This window comes from Lepidochelys kempii, chromosome 21 (genome assembly GCF_965140265.1).
Source record: "Lepidochelys kempii isolate rLepKem1 chromosome 21, rLepKem1.hap2, whole genome shotgun sequence".
Classification (NCBI taxonomy): domain Eukaryota; kingdom Metazoa; phylum Chordata; order Testudines; family Cheloniidae; genus Lepidochelys; species Lepidochelys kempii.
The window spans coordinates 8,057,277-8,073,518 of NC_133276.1; the positions used below are offsets into that span (position 1 = coordinate 8,057,277).

Genomic DNA, 16,242 nt, shown 5'->3' on the forward strand with positions numbered 1-16,242 from the left:
AAGTCACTGGTGTTTATGAGATTATTTTTAAAACCAGGTGCAACCAAGAGCAACCAAAACACAGCCCCCCTCCCCTGCCCATCAGATCTAGTTAGAAAAGTAGCAGTAAGGAAGTGGGGTTATTTAATGGTGTCAATTTCTTTGTTAAATCAGCTTCCTTATTTATAAAAATAATAATACGGCTGGCCCAGTTTGGAGAATGAGATTTCCCCCCTCTTTCACCTGGGGCGCATGCTAACAAAAGCCCTTTAAGCTAACCGAGGAGGGAAGGAAGCAACTGAAAGAGAAATAGTATTGGCCAAGGGTACTGGGGTTTGGGCAGTAATGGTGCTAAGCAGGAAGCCCTCCTTTTAGCAGGATTCCTACCAGCAAACCTTTAATATCCTCTAACCCTGGCCTTATCTCAGACATTCAGGTGAAACTTGCAAGTGGCTGGGTGGAGGGATGAGCGGTCGTGGTAGCTATTTTTCTTGCTCCAACTTTCACCGTTTTGCTGACTCTATGCAGAGTCTGGCTGTTTGCATGGAGACTTCATCGGTGGGCATTCAGTGCACAGTGGCCTGGTGCCCAGCTGTGCTGCATGTCAGTGCTCAGATTCTGTGATGCTGGGGGGCCATGTTATACGCAGACAGCCGTGTGCAGGTAGCCGGTGTCTTCCTAGGACGATGGGAGCTGGAGGGGAGGTAATTTATATTGCAGCCATTCTCTGTGCCCTTGAAGAACATTGCAAACAGCCATTGAACAGGATCAAGCAAAGCTGGTACTGAACTGGTATTTGTGCCTTAACCTTGACTTCTAACTCACCAAAGTGAGGAGAGATCCAGGGTTGTAACACAGGCTGCACCTGAAACCTGCTCATCACTGGGGTTCTCCAACCTGGCAGTCAAAGGCCTGACTCAAAAGTCAGCGAAGTCCTTGGGGAAAATTCCCCTTGATTTTAGTGAGTGGCAAATCAGGCCCACTAACTGAATGTGTGGAAGGTGTTTTTCATCCTGTCTCTACTGGAATGAGGAGGAGCTTGCGGGCTGAGTCATCCTCCACTGCTTTGGACTTCCCGCAACCATCCACACCTGAGTGGAGTATAAAATGCTGCTGTTTTCAATCAGTCACAACTTGGAGTTTGTCCGCATGTGGGAGTTGCACTGGATTAAATGAAAGTGTGATGTTAAACTGGTGCAAATTTGTGTGTGGATATTCCTCATATTGGTTTAAATCTGGCTTATGTTGGTTTAGCTGATGTAAGGTACAAGCTAAATCACTATAAACCAGGTTTAAACCAAGTTGAGCATCTACATGCAAAGTTGCCCTGGTTTGTATTCACTGTACACAGGTGCAAATGGCTACAAAGGTATGAGGCAGAGAGGACTCAGACCCTGGCTGGCTCCATCCATACTAGGAAATTAGGGACCCATAACTCTTGACCAGTGGAAACTGTACTGGGCATTTAGGGTTAGACACCACAGTGGTAAAAGCGCCTGAGTTCTGTCTACATTAGGGTCCAATGGTTAGGGCACTAGCCTAGGATTTAGCCACTGCTCTGACACAGAATCTGTGAGTGACCTTGGACAAGTCACTTAGTCTCTCTCTCTCTGTGCCTCAGTTTCCCATCTGTACAATGGGGATGATAGCCGTGCCCGACCTCCCAGGGGTGTAGGGAGGATGCATACATTAAAGATTGTGAGGTGCTCAGATAGTACGGTAATGGGGAGGGGGGACAAAATTATTTGTGTCCTACAGGAGAGCCTAGGGTCCCTGGTCATGGCGCAGGCTGCCATTGTGCTGGGTGCTGTACAAACACAGAGCAAAGAGACGTCTCTGCCCCCAGTGAGCGTACAGTCTAAGTACCTTAGCTAAATAGATTACTACAACCCTTGGAGCTGCACCTCTGGTGGCTGGTTTTCCTCGCATACCCAAGGCCCCTGGCATTAGTGCTGCCTGCGTTTTGATAGCATAACAGGGCAATTAGCCAGTTTAAAGCGTTTTTCATAGAATCATAGACTAGAAGATCAGGGTTGGAAGGGACCTCAGGAGGTCATCTAGTCCAACCCCCTGCTCAAAGCAGGACCAATCCCCAACTAAATCATCCCAGCCAGGGCTCTGTCAAGCCTGACCTTAAAAATTTCTAAGGAAGGAGATTTCACCACCTCCCTAGGTAACACATTCCAGTGTTTCACCACCCTCCTAGTGAAATAGTGTTTCCTGATATCCAACCTAAACCTCCCACACTGCAACTTGAGACCATTACTCCTTGTTCTGTCATCTGCCACCACTGAGAACAGTCTAGAGCCATCCTCTTTGGAACCCCCTTTCAGGTAGTTGAAAGCAGCTATCAAATCCACCCTCATTCTTCTCTTCCGCAGACTAAACAATCCCAGTTCCCTCAGCGTCTCCTCATAAGTCATGTGTTCCAGTCCCCTAATAATTTTTGTTGCCCTCCGCTGGACTCTCTCCAATTTTTCCACATCCTTCTTGTAGTGTGGGGCCCAAAACTGGACACAGTACTCCAGATGAGGCCTCACCAATGTCGAATAGAGGGGAACGATCACGTCCCTCAATCTGCTGGCAATGCCCCTACTTATACATCCCAAAATGCATTGGCCTTCTTGGCAACAAGGGCACACTGTTGACTCATATCCAGCTTCTCATCCACTGTAACCCCTAGGTCCTTTTCTGCAGAGCTGCTGCCAAGCCATCCGGTCCCTAGTCTGCAGCGGTGCATGGGATTGTTCCATCCTAAGTGCAGGACTCTGCACTTGTCCTTGTTGAACCTCATCAGATTTCTTTTGGGCCAATCCTCTAATTTGTCTAGGTCCCTCTGTTTTTGGATATATGCTAGTGGTTTGGGGGCTTTGCCGAAACTGCCAGGTTTTCTGCTCCTTAATTTGTTGACTTTGAGTTTTGTTCACGTAACCGCACTTGGCAGTGGTCGCGTTTTCACTTTGTAAATGCTTTAATTTAAATTAACGGCTGGATTTTCTTACCCACTGAAAGCAATTTCTGAACAGGCCCACAATCAAATCAGTTATCTGGCCTGCAGGAAACAGGGAGCAAAGCTTTGGAAATGGAAGTGGGGCCCCGCCGGAACGCTGGGTCTGCTGAGCAAATTCTGATTCAAACGTTGCAAGTCAGCTCCGCCCAGAACCACTGATCTTGAAAGTCGTGCCCTTTTTAGGGGTGTTAGGAACTGAATACAATTCTGTAATCTGCTCCGTTTTTATGCTGATATAATAGTCTGGATGGGGTCGTTTACCGAAATAGCTCTACCAGTTCAACCCATAATGTGGACACAGTTATACCAGTAAAAAGGTGCTTTATATCAGTACAACGTATTCCCCTTCCTGTACAGGAATAAGCTCTAAGATTTTATAGCAGTGTAACTGTACTAGGGAGGTTAGATTGTTTTAACTACACTGGTATAGTTAATCTGGTACATCTTTTGTGGTTTTAATTCAGGGCTCAATCCAACCACCATTAAAGTCAGTGAAAGGCTTCCATTGACTCTGAGAGTAGGATCAGGCCATTGGTTTCCTTGGGGCTGCTTAAGGCACAAGGTTCTACTCACACGCATGGCAGAATCGAGCTCTTAGTGACGCAATGCCATCTCTAATTATAAACAGACTTCCCACGTGCAGTCTAATCTCACTAATTTGCATTTAGGAGGGGTGCAGGGCCATTAATATTGTGAATGACTCTTTTCCAAATAAAGGGGTAAGTGAAAAAACAGCAGGCCAAGTGGAGTTACACCAGCGTTGAGTTTTCCCCACTTACAGCCAGCGTGTCGGAGAACATTACCGCGCTAATTTAGTTGGACAGCAGTAGTTCAGTCTTATGTTAATAACTCATCATGTCACAGTCGGTGTCCTGTGATATGTCCTGTAAAGCTAATAAGGTCTCAGCAATCAGAGACCTCCCTTCGGCTCTCCATTCCGCAAGCTCTGCTGGGAAGTGCAGATGAAATTTGTTGTGCAAATTATGCAGCGTGTGGATTAGCAAAGGGAGAATCTGCTGCAATTTGCCATTCATTAAGTGTTGCAAATCCATCAGCTTTTGCAAGTGGCTCTTCGTGCCCTGTTGTGGCTACCAGGCTGTTGGATGAAGTCATGTGGCTTGTGCTGCTTTGGAGCCCTCTGCCGGCATCTGCACATGATCTGGGGTTCTACCTCCATTCAGATCCTTCGTGAAAGAGCGGATCTGTTCTTAACGTCTGTGAGCGGCGCGTAGAAGGGGGACAAAGGTAAACAGATGTTTGCTCTGGTGTTATTGTGCCCGTTTTCTGCCCTAGTTGCAAGCTGGCATCTCATCTGCTTCTCCCTGCAGCCAAAGCCAGTAGCCACAGCCCGCTCCTTTAAATTCCACTTGCAGAGCTCCCCCAGGGGATTCAGACTGCTGCCATACCTGGGAAGACTGTGCCTATTGTCTGGAATGGAGAAATCCGATTTGTTCCTGCAAGTGTGGGTGCCAATCACTGGCAGAGAATGTTCTCTCCTGGTCAGTCTCAGACAAAATGTGAGGCAGAGAGTCTTGTCTCTGTAGTGAAGCCCTATGCTCAGGGCCGTGGAAATCAGAGGGCTTGGGAGCAAGATATGGGCCTGTGCATCCAGTAGCCACTGGTCCCACAGACTGGGTTTGACAACAGTTAGTTGGGAGCTGGTGTAGTCTAGTGATTAGAGCAGAGGACAAGGAGCCAGGACTCCTGGATTTTATTCCCAGTTGCCGCGGACTGACTGTGGATTTAGTGCAGATGCTGATACCCTCGCTCATAATCAGTAATGCTGTACTCCACATGTGGTCTGAGTCATTCCAATGCAACACTCAAGGAGGAAAGTCCTGTTCTGTGTGAGGGTGTCTGGATCTGACCCTTGCAGCGTGCAAATGAATTCAGATAAAGTCTGTAAGAGCTGCGGCAGCTCAGTCCCTCTGAAAATCAGTCCCTTTTAACCGCTCTGTGCCTCCATTTCTTGATCATAAAATGGGACGACTAATATCAACCCATCTCTGTAAGGGGCTTTGAGATCCAGTCTGAAAAGTGCTGTGTGATAACAGCGCAGGGTGATTGCTATGGGTACTGACTGCCACGCCGATAGCGAGGATCTGGAGCAGGTAAAGAACCACGGTAAAGCCAGGTCTTTCCAGGGGCCGACTGGCGATATCGGTGTGGCTTTGGGCGTGTCACTCATTCTTTATTTACGAGTGCCTGCATAACCCTGTCCGTGCTGCATTATGTACATCGGTGCCTTGTAAAAATGTACACCAATGGGCTTGCTGTTTCTTTGGCTGTTAGAACACGTGGCTGCGTCACACAGGAAAATTAATAGGGAGGAAACCCCCCTGAAGACTGAGATGTAATAGGTTGTTTTAACAAGTGAATGCCACTAGGGGGCTATTCATTAGTCCGGTCTATTAACACCTGTGAAAGCTTCTCTTCCAATACATGCCGCTCATCCAAATGGATGCTCCATAGGAAACAGCCTGTGGAATTCAAACATGGACTAGCTGGCAGTGAAGGGGCTAATGCTAGTCTGGTTTTGTGTGCCGGGTCTGTGCAAATGTGGCATACACGCTTCCATCCATCTGGTCGTGTACCTGGGAAAGTGGATGTACTGTGGATACTGGCCTGAGGAGGATCTGCCTTTGTGGCATCATTGCTCAGTGAGAAGAGGAGAGGGAGAGCATTGTGCATGGATGAACTCCGTCTCCCGGCACCATATGTCGGCCAGGCCTACTGGCAGCTGCTAGGTGGGCTCTACCATGTGTTTTTATCTCCACACTCTGCCCTGACCTTGTCTCTCTTCAGCCACAGAGATGGTCCAGCTGGTTTGCCAAGCCTCCTGCGTACAATCCCACTTTGTCTTAAAGTAGTAGGGCGGAGTTGAAATTACAACCACAAAGCCCAAGAATTTAGGGCTGAAATGGGCATATGACTGGGACTAGCACAGCTTGTGTTCTGTCCAGCTTGTGGGGCAGACAGATTCTTCTGTCCCTAATAAATAACCGGGCTGAAAGATGGGAGGGGGCAGTTATAACTGAATCACAAAACCCTCTCCTTCTCCCCCACCCCCACAACCCACCAATATTTCAAGTTCCTGCATCTCCTAGACATGAATTAATTTTACAAATCCCCAAAACATACTGAGGTTCTATCCACCTCAAACTACCCAAGGTTCACTCATTCTTAGTCATGAGACCAGCTAGACAAGAAGAGACCAGTTGCCACCTAGGCTGGCAACCCATCTCCAGCAGTGGGCAGTGCAGGAAGTTTCAGGGATATGTATACATATATATATCTATTGGCACAATGCCAATAGGTACATTTTAAGGAGGTGACCTTGTATACATACTCTATGGTAGAGGAGGGGAATCCTTCCTGACCCCATCTGGTGATAAACATATGCCCTGAAGCATGTGGCTTGGTAAACCCGGATCATTTTTTACTAGGGTAGAGTCACTGCAAATGTTGTTTCCACCCTTAGTGAATTGAAATTCATTCATGAGCCGTGTCAGAAAGAAGCCGAAGGCTAGGCACAGTCAAGCCTTCAGTTATTTGCCTCCGTAATATCCTGAAGCAGCAATTTTCAGCATTTTGAACTGGTATACGAAGCAAAAGAAGGGCCGTGATGCTTAACCATAGCTCAGCCACTCCATTCACTCCAAAGCCGCTTAATTCCTGCAAATTCTCCTCTGTGTTTTCCAGCCACAATGAAAGACGGAACACGTTCCTGCATCCCGTGACTGGACACATCCCAGAAGAAAACGCAAGATTTGACTTACACTTACAGAAGTAGGTTTGCTTTAGAATGGTGTGTGAGTGTGTGTGAGTGAGTGTGAGTGAGTGAGTGAACCAGAGGAGAAAAGAACTAATAATACCAAGGAAATATTGAGAGCAAAGACCACAGCAGGGGATCTACGGGTCAGGCATGGTAGAGAGTAGGGAACAGTGTGGCTTTGCTGTGAGACGAGGGACAGCCTTACTTTGCTATGTCTGTATGTGTAGTCTGTGTGTTTGCACAGCGTGGGCCTCATCTGTGGAAGTCAATGGAAGGACCCTCTGCTGGTTGCAATTAGCTTTGGCTCCGGCCCTGTGCATATAGGCAAGCACCGTAAGTGTATCAGTCTGTCGTACGTATGGGGCAGACGCTTAGGCCGTTATTCCTCAGCTGTCCTTGCAGAGATCGCTAATAAGCTTCTTTCTCTCCCTTCCCTCTCTGTCTTGATGGCAGCTCTACAGTGGACATGTCCAGCAAAGCAGGTGGGAAGCGACCGGCGACCATCAGCAGCGAATCATCCAACCACACCATGGTGTCAGAGATGCCTCAGGAGCGACCAAACGGCAGGGTATGTTCATGGAACACTGGGCACTGGCCTGGGACCCTAGGAATCTATTCCCAACCATGCCATTAGTCAGCTGGATCTAAGCTGCCCCTTACACCTAATGTTCTCATTGCCTCTGGACATCTGAAAGGGCCTTTCTTCTTGCTGAATGGGCTGGGGGTAACCAAGCACACCTGCCCTGGCGGATGCCTGCTGGTAAGCAGATGTATTTGGCCTGCTGGAGTCGCTGTGGGCAACCAGAAGCCCCCAGCCCGCACAAAAGGCATTCAGGGAGGGAGATGGGTGTTTAGGCACTGGACTGGCACTCAGGAGATCTAGGTTCATTTCTCAGCTCTGCCACAGACCCCCTGCTTTCGGCCAAGTGGCTTCCCTGCTCCATGCCTCAGTTTCCCCCTCTGTAAAATGGGGCCAATGATTCTGACCCACCTTTGTGAGGTTCTTTGAGATGTGGAAATGAAAAATGCGGCATAGCAGCGAGGGGATTGTCACGCTCCTTCCAAACCAAGGGGAAGTAGCTGGCTGGGATCAGAGCATCAGCAAAGTAAAGACAGCGATTAGGATCCAACCCTATTTTGCAGCAGAATCATAGAATCATAGACTATCAGGGTTGGAAGGGACCCCAGAAGGTCATCTAGTCCAACCCCCTGCTCGAAGCAGGACCAATTCCCAGTTAAATCATCCCAGCCAGGGCTTTGTCAAGCCTGACCTTAAAAACCTCTAAGGAAGGAGATTCTACCACCTCCCTAGGTATGGAAAAGATAGGCCGAGCTGGGAGCTGGTTGCAAGAAGGAAGCAATTGCAAGCCTGGGACAAGTAGATAAAAGGCTGAGATTTCCCCAGGGGTGATGTGGTAGGTGCACTGGCGGTAAGATGCGGCTCTCCCTCGCTCACCAGATGGCAGCGTTGCATGGCATCCCTCAGCCGCATGCTCAGTGAGCTGCATGGCTGGGTCTTACTATTCCCCGTGGGTTTGCCTGAAAAGCAAACGCCCCCAACAGCTGCTGCCGCCACCCCTGGGAGAGGCTGTTCCACAGCCTGCGAAAGCCGGTGCATTCTGAGAGCCTCCTCTCTCCTTCTCCAAAGGCCTCGCGACCTTCCCGGAAGGGGATCGCCTTTGGGAAACGCTCCAACTCCATGAAGCGGAACCCCAGTGCCATGGTGACCAAAAGCGGCTGGCTGTTCAAGCAGGTAGCATTCCCCTGGCTGAGCCAGGCATCTCGCAGTGCCACCTTCCTCTGTCGGGACGATGTGGTGACCCTAGGCCTCATGCTGCACTAGGACTGGTGTGGGACTGCCTGGGGCGTGGCTCTTGGGTGCCCATTCCAGGCACCTGCCAAACTCCCCCCGCCCCGGAGGGTCTCCATGTAAAAGCATGAGGTGTTATGCAGGGTGGGCTGCCCTCTATCTGTCCCAACCTCTCTCCGGTGCATCCCCAGGATCTGGCTGTGACAGCAGGGAGCGCTGCTGCTGGGTGCCTGCCTCATCTGGCCTGCACCTCTCCCCAGTAAATCCCTCTCGCAATGGCTCCTGCAAGCCGTGCAGCTGGGCTCTGTGCCACCCTGCGCCCTCTCCTCAATGGAGTTCATCCCGAGCTCTCCCTGTGATGCACAAGATGCTGCTGCTTCCCCCACTTTCCCCTCTCTCTGCTTTACATGCAGCTACGGGTCTGGGGCGCCCTCTCACTCATGCCTCTCTTGCAGGCCAGTTCTGGCGTGAAGCAGTGGAATAAGCGCTGGTTCGTGCTGGTGGATCGCTGCCTCTTCTATTACAAAGGTATGTGGTGGGGCCGAGGTCTAAAGAGCCATCCCATGGGCCCAGTCCTGATGGGGCAGGGCCGCGGCAGCTCCTGGTGCACTCACAGCCCCAAAGCCAGGTGGCCAGGGTTCAATCTGGGCAGCTGGGGTGGGATCTCAGAGTCCAGCGCCAGGGAAGAAACCCAGTTTGTTTGATGCAGAGTGAGTCCCACCGAGCAGGTGGCTGCAGGGAGAGGGGTGCGGCCAGTCAGAGGAGGAGTTAAAACCCTCCTCTTCAAAGGGAAGGCTCTGCTATTATGAGGAGCTGAGGGATCCTTGTGGGGTGCCGAGCATCTTCCCCCTCAATGGGAGCCATGTACGGTTAGCACCTTGCAGGACAGGGCTCGGAGAGAGATTGTACAAGGTGCTCCCAGGGGTGAATGCTGCGGAAGGTAGCTTCGTCCATGCATCCTTAGGTTTGTTTTTCTGTAGCCTTTTCTCTTGTAGTATTCAAGGTGGGGGGGAAGGTTGCACGGCCCTCTGGTTAAACACTGTGCAAGGGATCGTGCTTGGTATAAATTCAGCTGTTCCCTTACTCACCTGGCCCAGAGGAGACCAGAAGCTAGCCCTGCCTCTCTCCGTGGGGAGCTGTGGGTCTGAATTCCAGAGGTGCTGCTCTTGGCATGCCCCGGTTCTGAATGCTCAAGACTCCGAATCCAGCATCCCTGTGTAAATGATTGACATCCGCAGACAAACCCGTCGCCCTTTTGCCTGGACCTCCTAGGGCCAGGTTGGCTTTTCGAGCAACTGTTATCAATGGTGCCAAGAAACAAAGAAGGCATGAGGGACCATACAGCAGCTCCAGGTCCATGGGAAACAGCCGCCCCATGCCATAAAGGAGTGACGGAAGTCAGTCCTGAATTTGGGTGCCAAATCAGTCCCCAACCTTCTCCCCACCCAGCCCTGGCCTCATTCGGGCTGGAGCACCCCTCGGTATGGAGATTCGCCCCTTCACACAGCCCACACCTTTTGCAACCTTCGCTTTCCAGCAGGCCGCTGGCTCGGCCTAATCCCTGGCAGCAGGTCTGGAGGGCGGGCATGAATAATTAACCAGCCTGTATTGTGAGCTGACACTGATAGGTTTTTGCGGGGGCGGTGGGGAGGGGCAAGAAGAGAACAACAGATGGGCAGATGCGACAGGGAGGAAGCCAGCTTCCACAGGTAGGCTGGCTCCAGTCCAGGTGCGGCGTTCTCAGCTCCCTGGGTTGTGGTCGCTCTCAGGAGCCCAGCTCCCATTTCAGCAGGAGAAGGGAGGGATGCATTCCTAGTCAGAGGCACCTCGGCCACTTCCCTCTCTCCTCACTCTCCAGCTTTAAAGGGGAGACGGGTCTTGTCAACCACTTGGCATCTCCAAATCGGCCTAAGGAGGGGAACTCCCCTCTCCTTATCTAACTCCCATTTCTCCCCCTGGGTCAATGCAGATGAGAAGGAGGACAGCATCTTGGGCAGCATCCCTCTCCTCAGCTTCCGGGTGGCGGCCATCCAGCCGTCGGACAACATCAGCAGGAAACACACCTTCAAGGTCAGTGTGTGACCGTGACGGCGTCTCGGGGGCAGCGTTGCGCTCCCATTTGTTGGCCCGGTTCCCGGAGGCCACGAATGGTCCCGCAGTTTGTAGCGTGACCCTCCCTTCCGAGAACCTAGCTGCCTGGTAGGGCCGGACGTAGGCTGTCTGGTAACAGCAATGCTCAGAGGTCTCTTGGCTTGTGCTCTCCGCTGCCTGTGGTGACCGGCGCTTGGGGGAGGTGTGAGCTGCTGTGGACGGTCGCTAAAGACAGGCATGTACCTGAAAGGGAAGAACGGGCATTAGTGACCTGGTTGCCTGCTGCAAAATGGGGTCCTTGACACACCACTAGGAGTAGTGGCGGTGGAAGCTCTGCCCCAGAGAGAACTTCCGCTGTGTCCTCTCACCATGCTCAGAGCAGGATTAAGGGGTCCAGTTCTTTTAGCCTTCTCTGGCATGACCCAGCCCTGCCCCTTTTGTCCCTGGCCACACCTGCACCAAGCGGGGTGGGGGGCATATGGCACCCCCACTCTGAGCCACCTGCTTTGCTCAGATGTGAAGAGGACCACATGAGAGGTAAAGCAGAGGGGAATTGGGTCTCTAGGTTTCCTGTCCAATAACGTTTAGCCAGAAAGCAAAGACCAGATCCAAACCAAACTGCCCCATGATTTGGGTAGGGGGCTTGGATTGTAGGAGGAATCCTGCTGCTTCTTCCTCCTCTGAGGCTGTCCCTCTGTCCGTAAGAGAGATGGGTGGAGGAGCTGGCGTGCAGATCCAGACTGGGTTAGAGCCTGTGTGATGGTGAGTCCCTTCAGCTCCTAATGCCTTCAGTGGGAGTTGAGGGTGCTTAGCAGTCTTGCTGCTAATACGGGGTGAAATTGACCCCTGTGCAGAAAGCAGCACAATAATAGCACCACCGAGTGCTTTACACCATTGCTCTCAAAGCACTTTACAAAGGAGGTCAGGATCATTACCCCTGTTGTACAGATGGGGTAACTGAGGCACACGGAAGGCAAGTGACTTGCCCAAGGTCATCCAGCAGGCCTGTGGCAGAGCCAAGAATAGAACCCAGGTCTCCTGATGTCCAGTCCAGTGCTCTAGTCACTAGGCCACACTGCCTCTAACTGGAAGCCTTGTGTCAACCACATGGGTTTAAGTGTGTTAGCCTGCTGCACAAGAGTGAATTGCTCCTAGCCGGAGGTGATCAAAGCATGCTAGTAACCCAATGCCAAGGAGGGGCTTCTCCTTCTTAGCTGACAGCTGTGGTGTCGCTGATCAGCCGTTCCCCCTGTTTTGAATTACTCTCCCATTTCAATAAAAACAACAAACGTACGTAAGCCAGCGTTGCTATGTGCAGGCGAGCTTCCCCCATCTCCCTTCTCAACTAGTTGAGACTAGTGTTCACACACTCTCTCACACACACACACACTCACACACACACGGCAATAAATTGTCATGGTTTAGCACGTAATTAGTTTCTACTTGTCAAACCTCTGTGCTGAGGGACGCAGCTGCGGTGGAGCAGCGACTGAAGCTGTGAAATTCCTGCTGCGCTGTGGGCCAAAGGAGCCGTTTGGTTTCATCCTCCCAAGAACACTTCGTGTTACGCACGCACGCTCATACACGCACAAGCACCGTTGTACACGTGGTACACGTGCAACTCACCTAGACTAGAATAACCTGTACCTTCACATATGCACATTGAAATTTGCATCCAACCCATGGGCCAAACACAGACTCAAAGGCTTAATTTTTTTTCACACTTGTACATAGGCATATTCACACTTGCACGAGCACACAGACCAAACACACCTCGCGTGTGAACACACACACACATACTCCCGCACACAAACACCCACTCACTTGCACATGTTTTACGCTCCGCTCTCGCTCAAAGAAAACCCGGCTCGCCCACTGATGCACACAAACGTACACACAGAAACAAAAATCCGCAAGTCACAAAAACACACTCCTACGCAGAGTGCTTCTGGATTCTCTGCAGCTGGGGGCAGAGACGCACACAGAGTCTGGATTCTCTGCAGCTGGGGGCAACGCTACACATGCAACCTTGATTCTCTCCCGCCTGGGCCGTGCTACACCCACCCCTCTATTTTGTTTTTATTCTGAGGCATTTTTGGGTGCGCATCACTGGAATATTGTTTGCACATTCACTCCTGCTCCAAACCTTATATTGCAACATTCAGCACAGGGCGAAAGGTCTGCTCCGCCCTCCAGAGCCTGAGCTCCAGTCTCCCTGTCCTATCAGTGGCAAAAAAAGAAGAGAGCAAGGGAAGGAGCCTTCAAGAACTGGCAAGTCCTGGGAATGTTTGGGTCATTAATAAAGAATGGATCCTGCCTCCTGAACTCGCTGCCAGTCAGGTTAACCCCTTCAGGCCCATATGGGGAACAGAGGGAGCCCGGGTTAGAGAAAACGCGGCTCAGACCCAACGTCAGCCAAGGGGAAAATGAGAGATTTAAGGCTTTATCATGTTTTATTACTCTCCTCAGTCGCCTCCTTCCTGACCCAGGCCAGGGTTTGGGGGAGGTCAGAGAAGCACTTAGTAGCTGGTTTGTGCCCCCACTTACTCTGTGCCGTCCCTTTGGCTTCTGTGGAGCTGCAGCGGCTGGAAGGTGCCATTTGGGCAAAGCACATGCTACGTCCCATTGACTGCAATAGGACTCAAGCACGTGCCTAGGCCCTGATTCAACAAAGTCTCTGGTGAAGCGGGGCAGGATTTGGGGCCTGGCGGATGCCAGCACTGAGGGCAAAATTAACCTCAGCGCATCACTGGAGCGCCCCTCTAGAGCTTGTCTGGTTCCTAGGGACTGTGCTGAGCCTTGGTGCCACTCGTGGAGCGTGCTTACACTCATGTACCCCTTTCCACTGGAGCTGGGTGCAAGGTTCCCATCGACATACAATTCTCTGACCCCAAAAAGCCATTTTTTTTTTGCAAAAGAAAAATTTTGACCCACATGTGTTTGGGTGACGTTTTTTTTACTGAAAACCATTTTTTTCTCCTTCCCAAAAAAGCCTGAAAAGCTTTTTTTATTTTGTTTTTCATTGAAAATCTGGATGTTTTCATGGGAAATTTGGATAAAAACATCAGTGTTTCAAATTGGAGTAAACTGACATTTTCCAAACAGCACTGCACAGAGAACCATTTTTCTTATGGACGCCGATATTTCTTAATTCTGTACGGGGCTTAGGGACTCGAATGGCTAGTGCCTTAGAACTAAACTGGTCAGCTAAACAGACAGGCTAACCCAGCGCTGACCATGCCCTCGGCTACCCTCCATCTGCCCTTCTTTGGTGACGGTGCTGCTCCTGCCATGCTCTGCCTGCCTGATGCATCTCCCGGTTGAATTCTCTGCTGGGTGGTTTGACCTGTTCTCTGTGTTTCCTCCTTTCTTCCACGTGAGGATCTCCCCCCTGGAGAGGAGGTTTCTTCCAAGTGCCTGTCTGCAATGCCAGCACACAGCCACCACATAGGTAGTATGCTCCTTACATTTCCAAATGCATGCCAGAAAGAGAAGGGATGCGGCCGGTCACAGATTGCCCAGCATGCCTTATTCACCCCCACCCGACGAAGGGGGACGAAACACTGGGGTTTATTTCTCTCTTGCGGCTCGCATGCTTAGACCTTCCCAGTGTAGGGAACTTGGTGGAAAGACCGAGGTTTGTATGAGCCTGGCAGGAAAGATTCCTCTGGGGCTGGGAGCCCTTGACTAGTAACAGCAGTTGGTCAAAAAAAGCTACATATTGCCCCAGGGGGGACGGGTTCGAACATAAGGAAGAATTTTCCATTTTGTTGGAATATTTGGGGTTTTTTGGCAAAACAAATGTCAAAACTGTGGTTTTCAGTCTTTGGGGTTGGTGAGAAGGGAAGGGGAAACCCAGGGAACCAGTGAGAATATTTTGACCAGCTCTGTTCTTATCTTACCATTGCCAGCCAGCTCCTTTTTGAGCTCTGAACATCCATGTAGGGGACATGCACTGACATCAGTGGCCAACCTGCAAGATTTGCATCCATATTTGCAAAGAGCATTTGGATCTGGAGTTTGGCTCAGTGTAGCATCCTGCCACTTCCTGGATCTGAACTTCCTTGATGATCAGCTGTTTCAATCGGGGAGGTTTTGAGTCAGGCCCGTCTATAGTTGAAGTTGTGAGTTGGATGAGCCTGGATAAATCCATTCCTGGCGGGACATATTCCTCCAGTTCAGGATTTACCTGTGCCTGCCCCAGGATAGAGCCTTTATTTGTATGCTGTGATAACTAGCAGGTCCTGCTCTGGTGCAGGGTGGGAGTAGTGACAGGACTAGGGAGCGGTAACAGTGATGTGCAGAGCTGGACTCCAGCCTTCGGAAGGGATCAGGAGGATATGGAGGTGGGTTTCTCTGTCCAGTTCTGCCCCTGGTCCAAGCCAGAAACCAGAAGTCCTAAAAATGCTCTTCTCACTAGTCCTGGTCAGGGTCAGAATTGTGAACTCTTGTTAAATCAGTGCTCCGGTGTTGTGCAGTGACTGCCCCAAGCCTTGCAGCATCCCTGGAACAAGCTGTCCCGCTTGGGATCAGTACTGCACAGTGCTGTAGTATTTTATTTTTAATAAGGGTTCCATGCCAGGAATTCCCAGAGGGGGCCCATTCTGCTGCGGTTTTTCACATCTCAGGGTATGGGGAGAGCTTATGATAAGATGGTGCTCATCTGAACCTGTCTAGATCCTGCCCATCACTAGATATGGGTCTCCCTGAGTCAGTGAATCCAAGAGAAAGAGCCTTGCATTTGCTTTGTGTGTCTTGCTCGAATGGGTTGTCGGGAGACCCCTGGCGATGGCATGTTACCCAAATCTGACCTCTCCCGATGTCCCAGGGCATTGGGTCATTTTCACCTGACTGGCTGGGGGGCGGACCTGATGATTTGATGGGTCTGTGTCCATCTCTCTGACCCTGTGGCGGGGCGTGTGGTGGACTTGGCCCTGGGGGAGAGCTTGTCATGGCTTTGCCTACGATTCCAGGCGCCCTCAGCTGGACGACTGACTTCTCTCTCCTTCCTCTGTGTCTGCGCTTCTCTCCCTCCCTGTAGGTGACCGTGTGCTGGGTGGAGGAGGCACTGGGGCGTCACACGCAGTCCCTCTCTCCCCAGGCCGAGCACGCCGGCATCCGAACCTACTTCTTCAGCGCCGAGAACACCGAAGAGCAGGAGTCCTGGATCCAAGCCATGGGCGAGGCTGCCCGGGTGCAGATCCCACCCCCCCAAAGGTCAGCACGACAGGCCCCATACGCTATGCAACAGTGGCCAAAGACTCTGGGTCTCTTCAGAGAATTGGGGGGAGGGTGTCTTGGCTCAAGTTGGGGGCACACTGGAGGATACAGTGGCTATTAACTTGGGGGCACAGTTGCTAGGTAACTTGGGGTCCCTTTGGAGATGAGGGGAAGTGGCCACTAACTATGTGGTCCTTTCAGCACTTGGAGGGACAGTGGCTAGAAAACTGAAGTCCTTTGGAGCATGCAGGGTGTGCAGCAATTTGGGGAACGTGTCAGAGCCAAGAGGGTCAGTAACCATCCACTAGGGGTGCAGGGACTGGATCGGCCCCGCTGTTCTGGGATGATTTGGGCCCA

General features: G+C 51.2%; 1 protein-coding gene across 7 annotated transcripts in view; it reads left to right on the forward strand.

Moving 5' to 3' along the window:
* The window catches only part of PLEKHA6 (pleckstrin homology domain containing A6), a 139,153-nt gene that overhangs the window by 85,099 nt on the left and 37,812 nt on the right, over positions 1-16,242 (forward strand). For 5 of the 7 annotated variants that reach the window (XM_073320380.1, XM_073320382.1, XM_073320383.1 and 2 more), the window contains 6 exons: positions 6,692-6,778; positions 7,218-7,332; positions 8,413-8,517; positions 9,030-9,102; positions 10,544-10,644; positions 15,707-15,882. In XM_073320380.1, coding sequence (XP_073176481.1) covers positions 6,692-6,778; positions 7,218-7,332; positions 8,413-8,517; positions 9,030-9,102; positions 10,544-10,644; positions 15,707-15,882 — 657 coding nt within the window. The other 2 variants (XM_073320385.1, XM_073320386.1) reach the window with 2 other exon arrangements.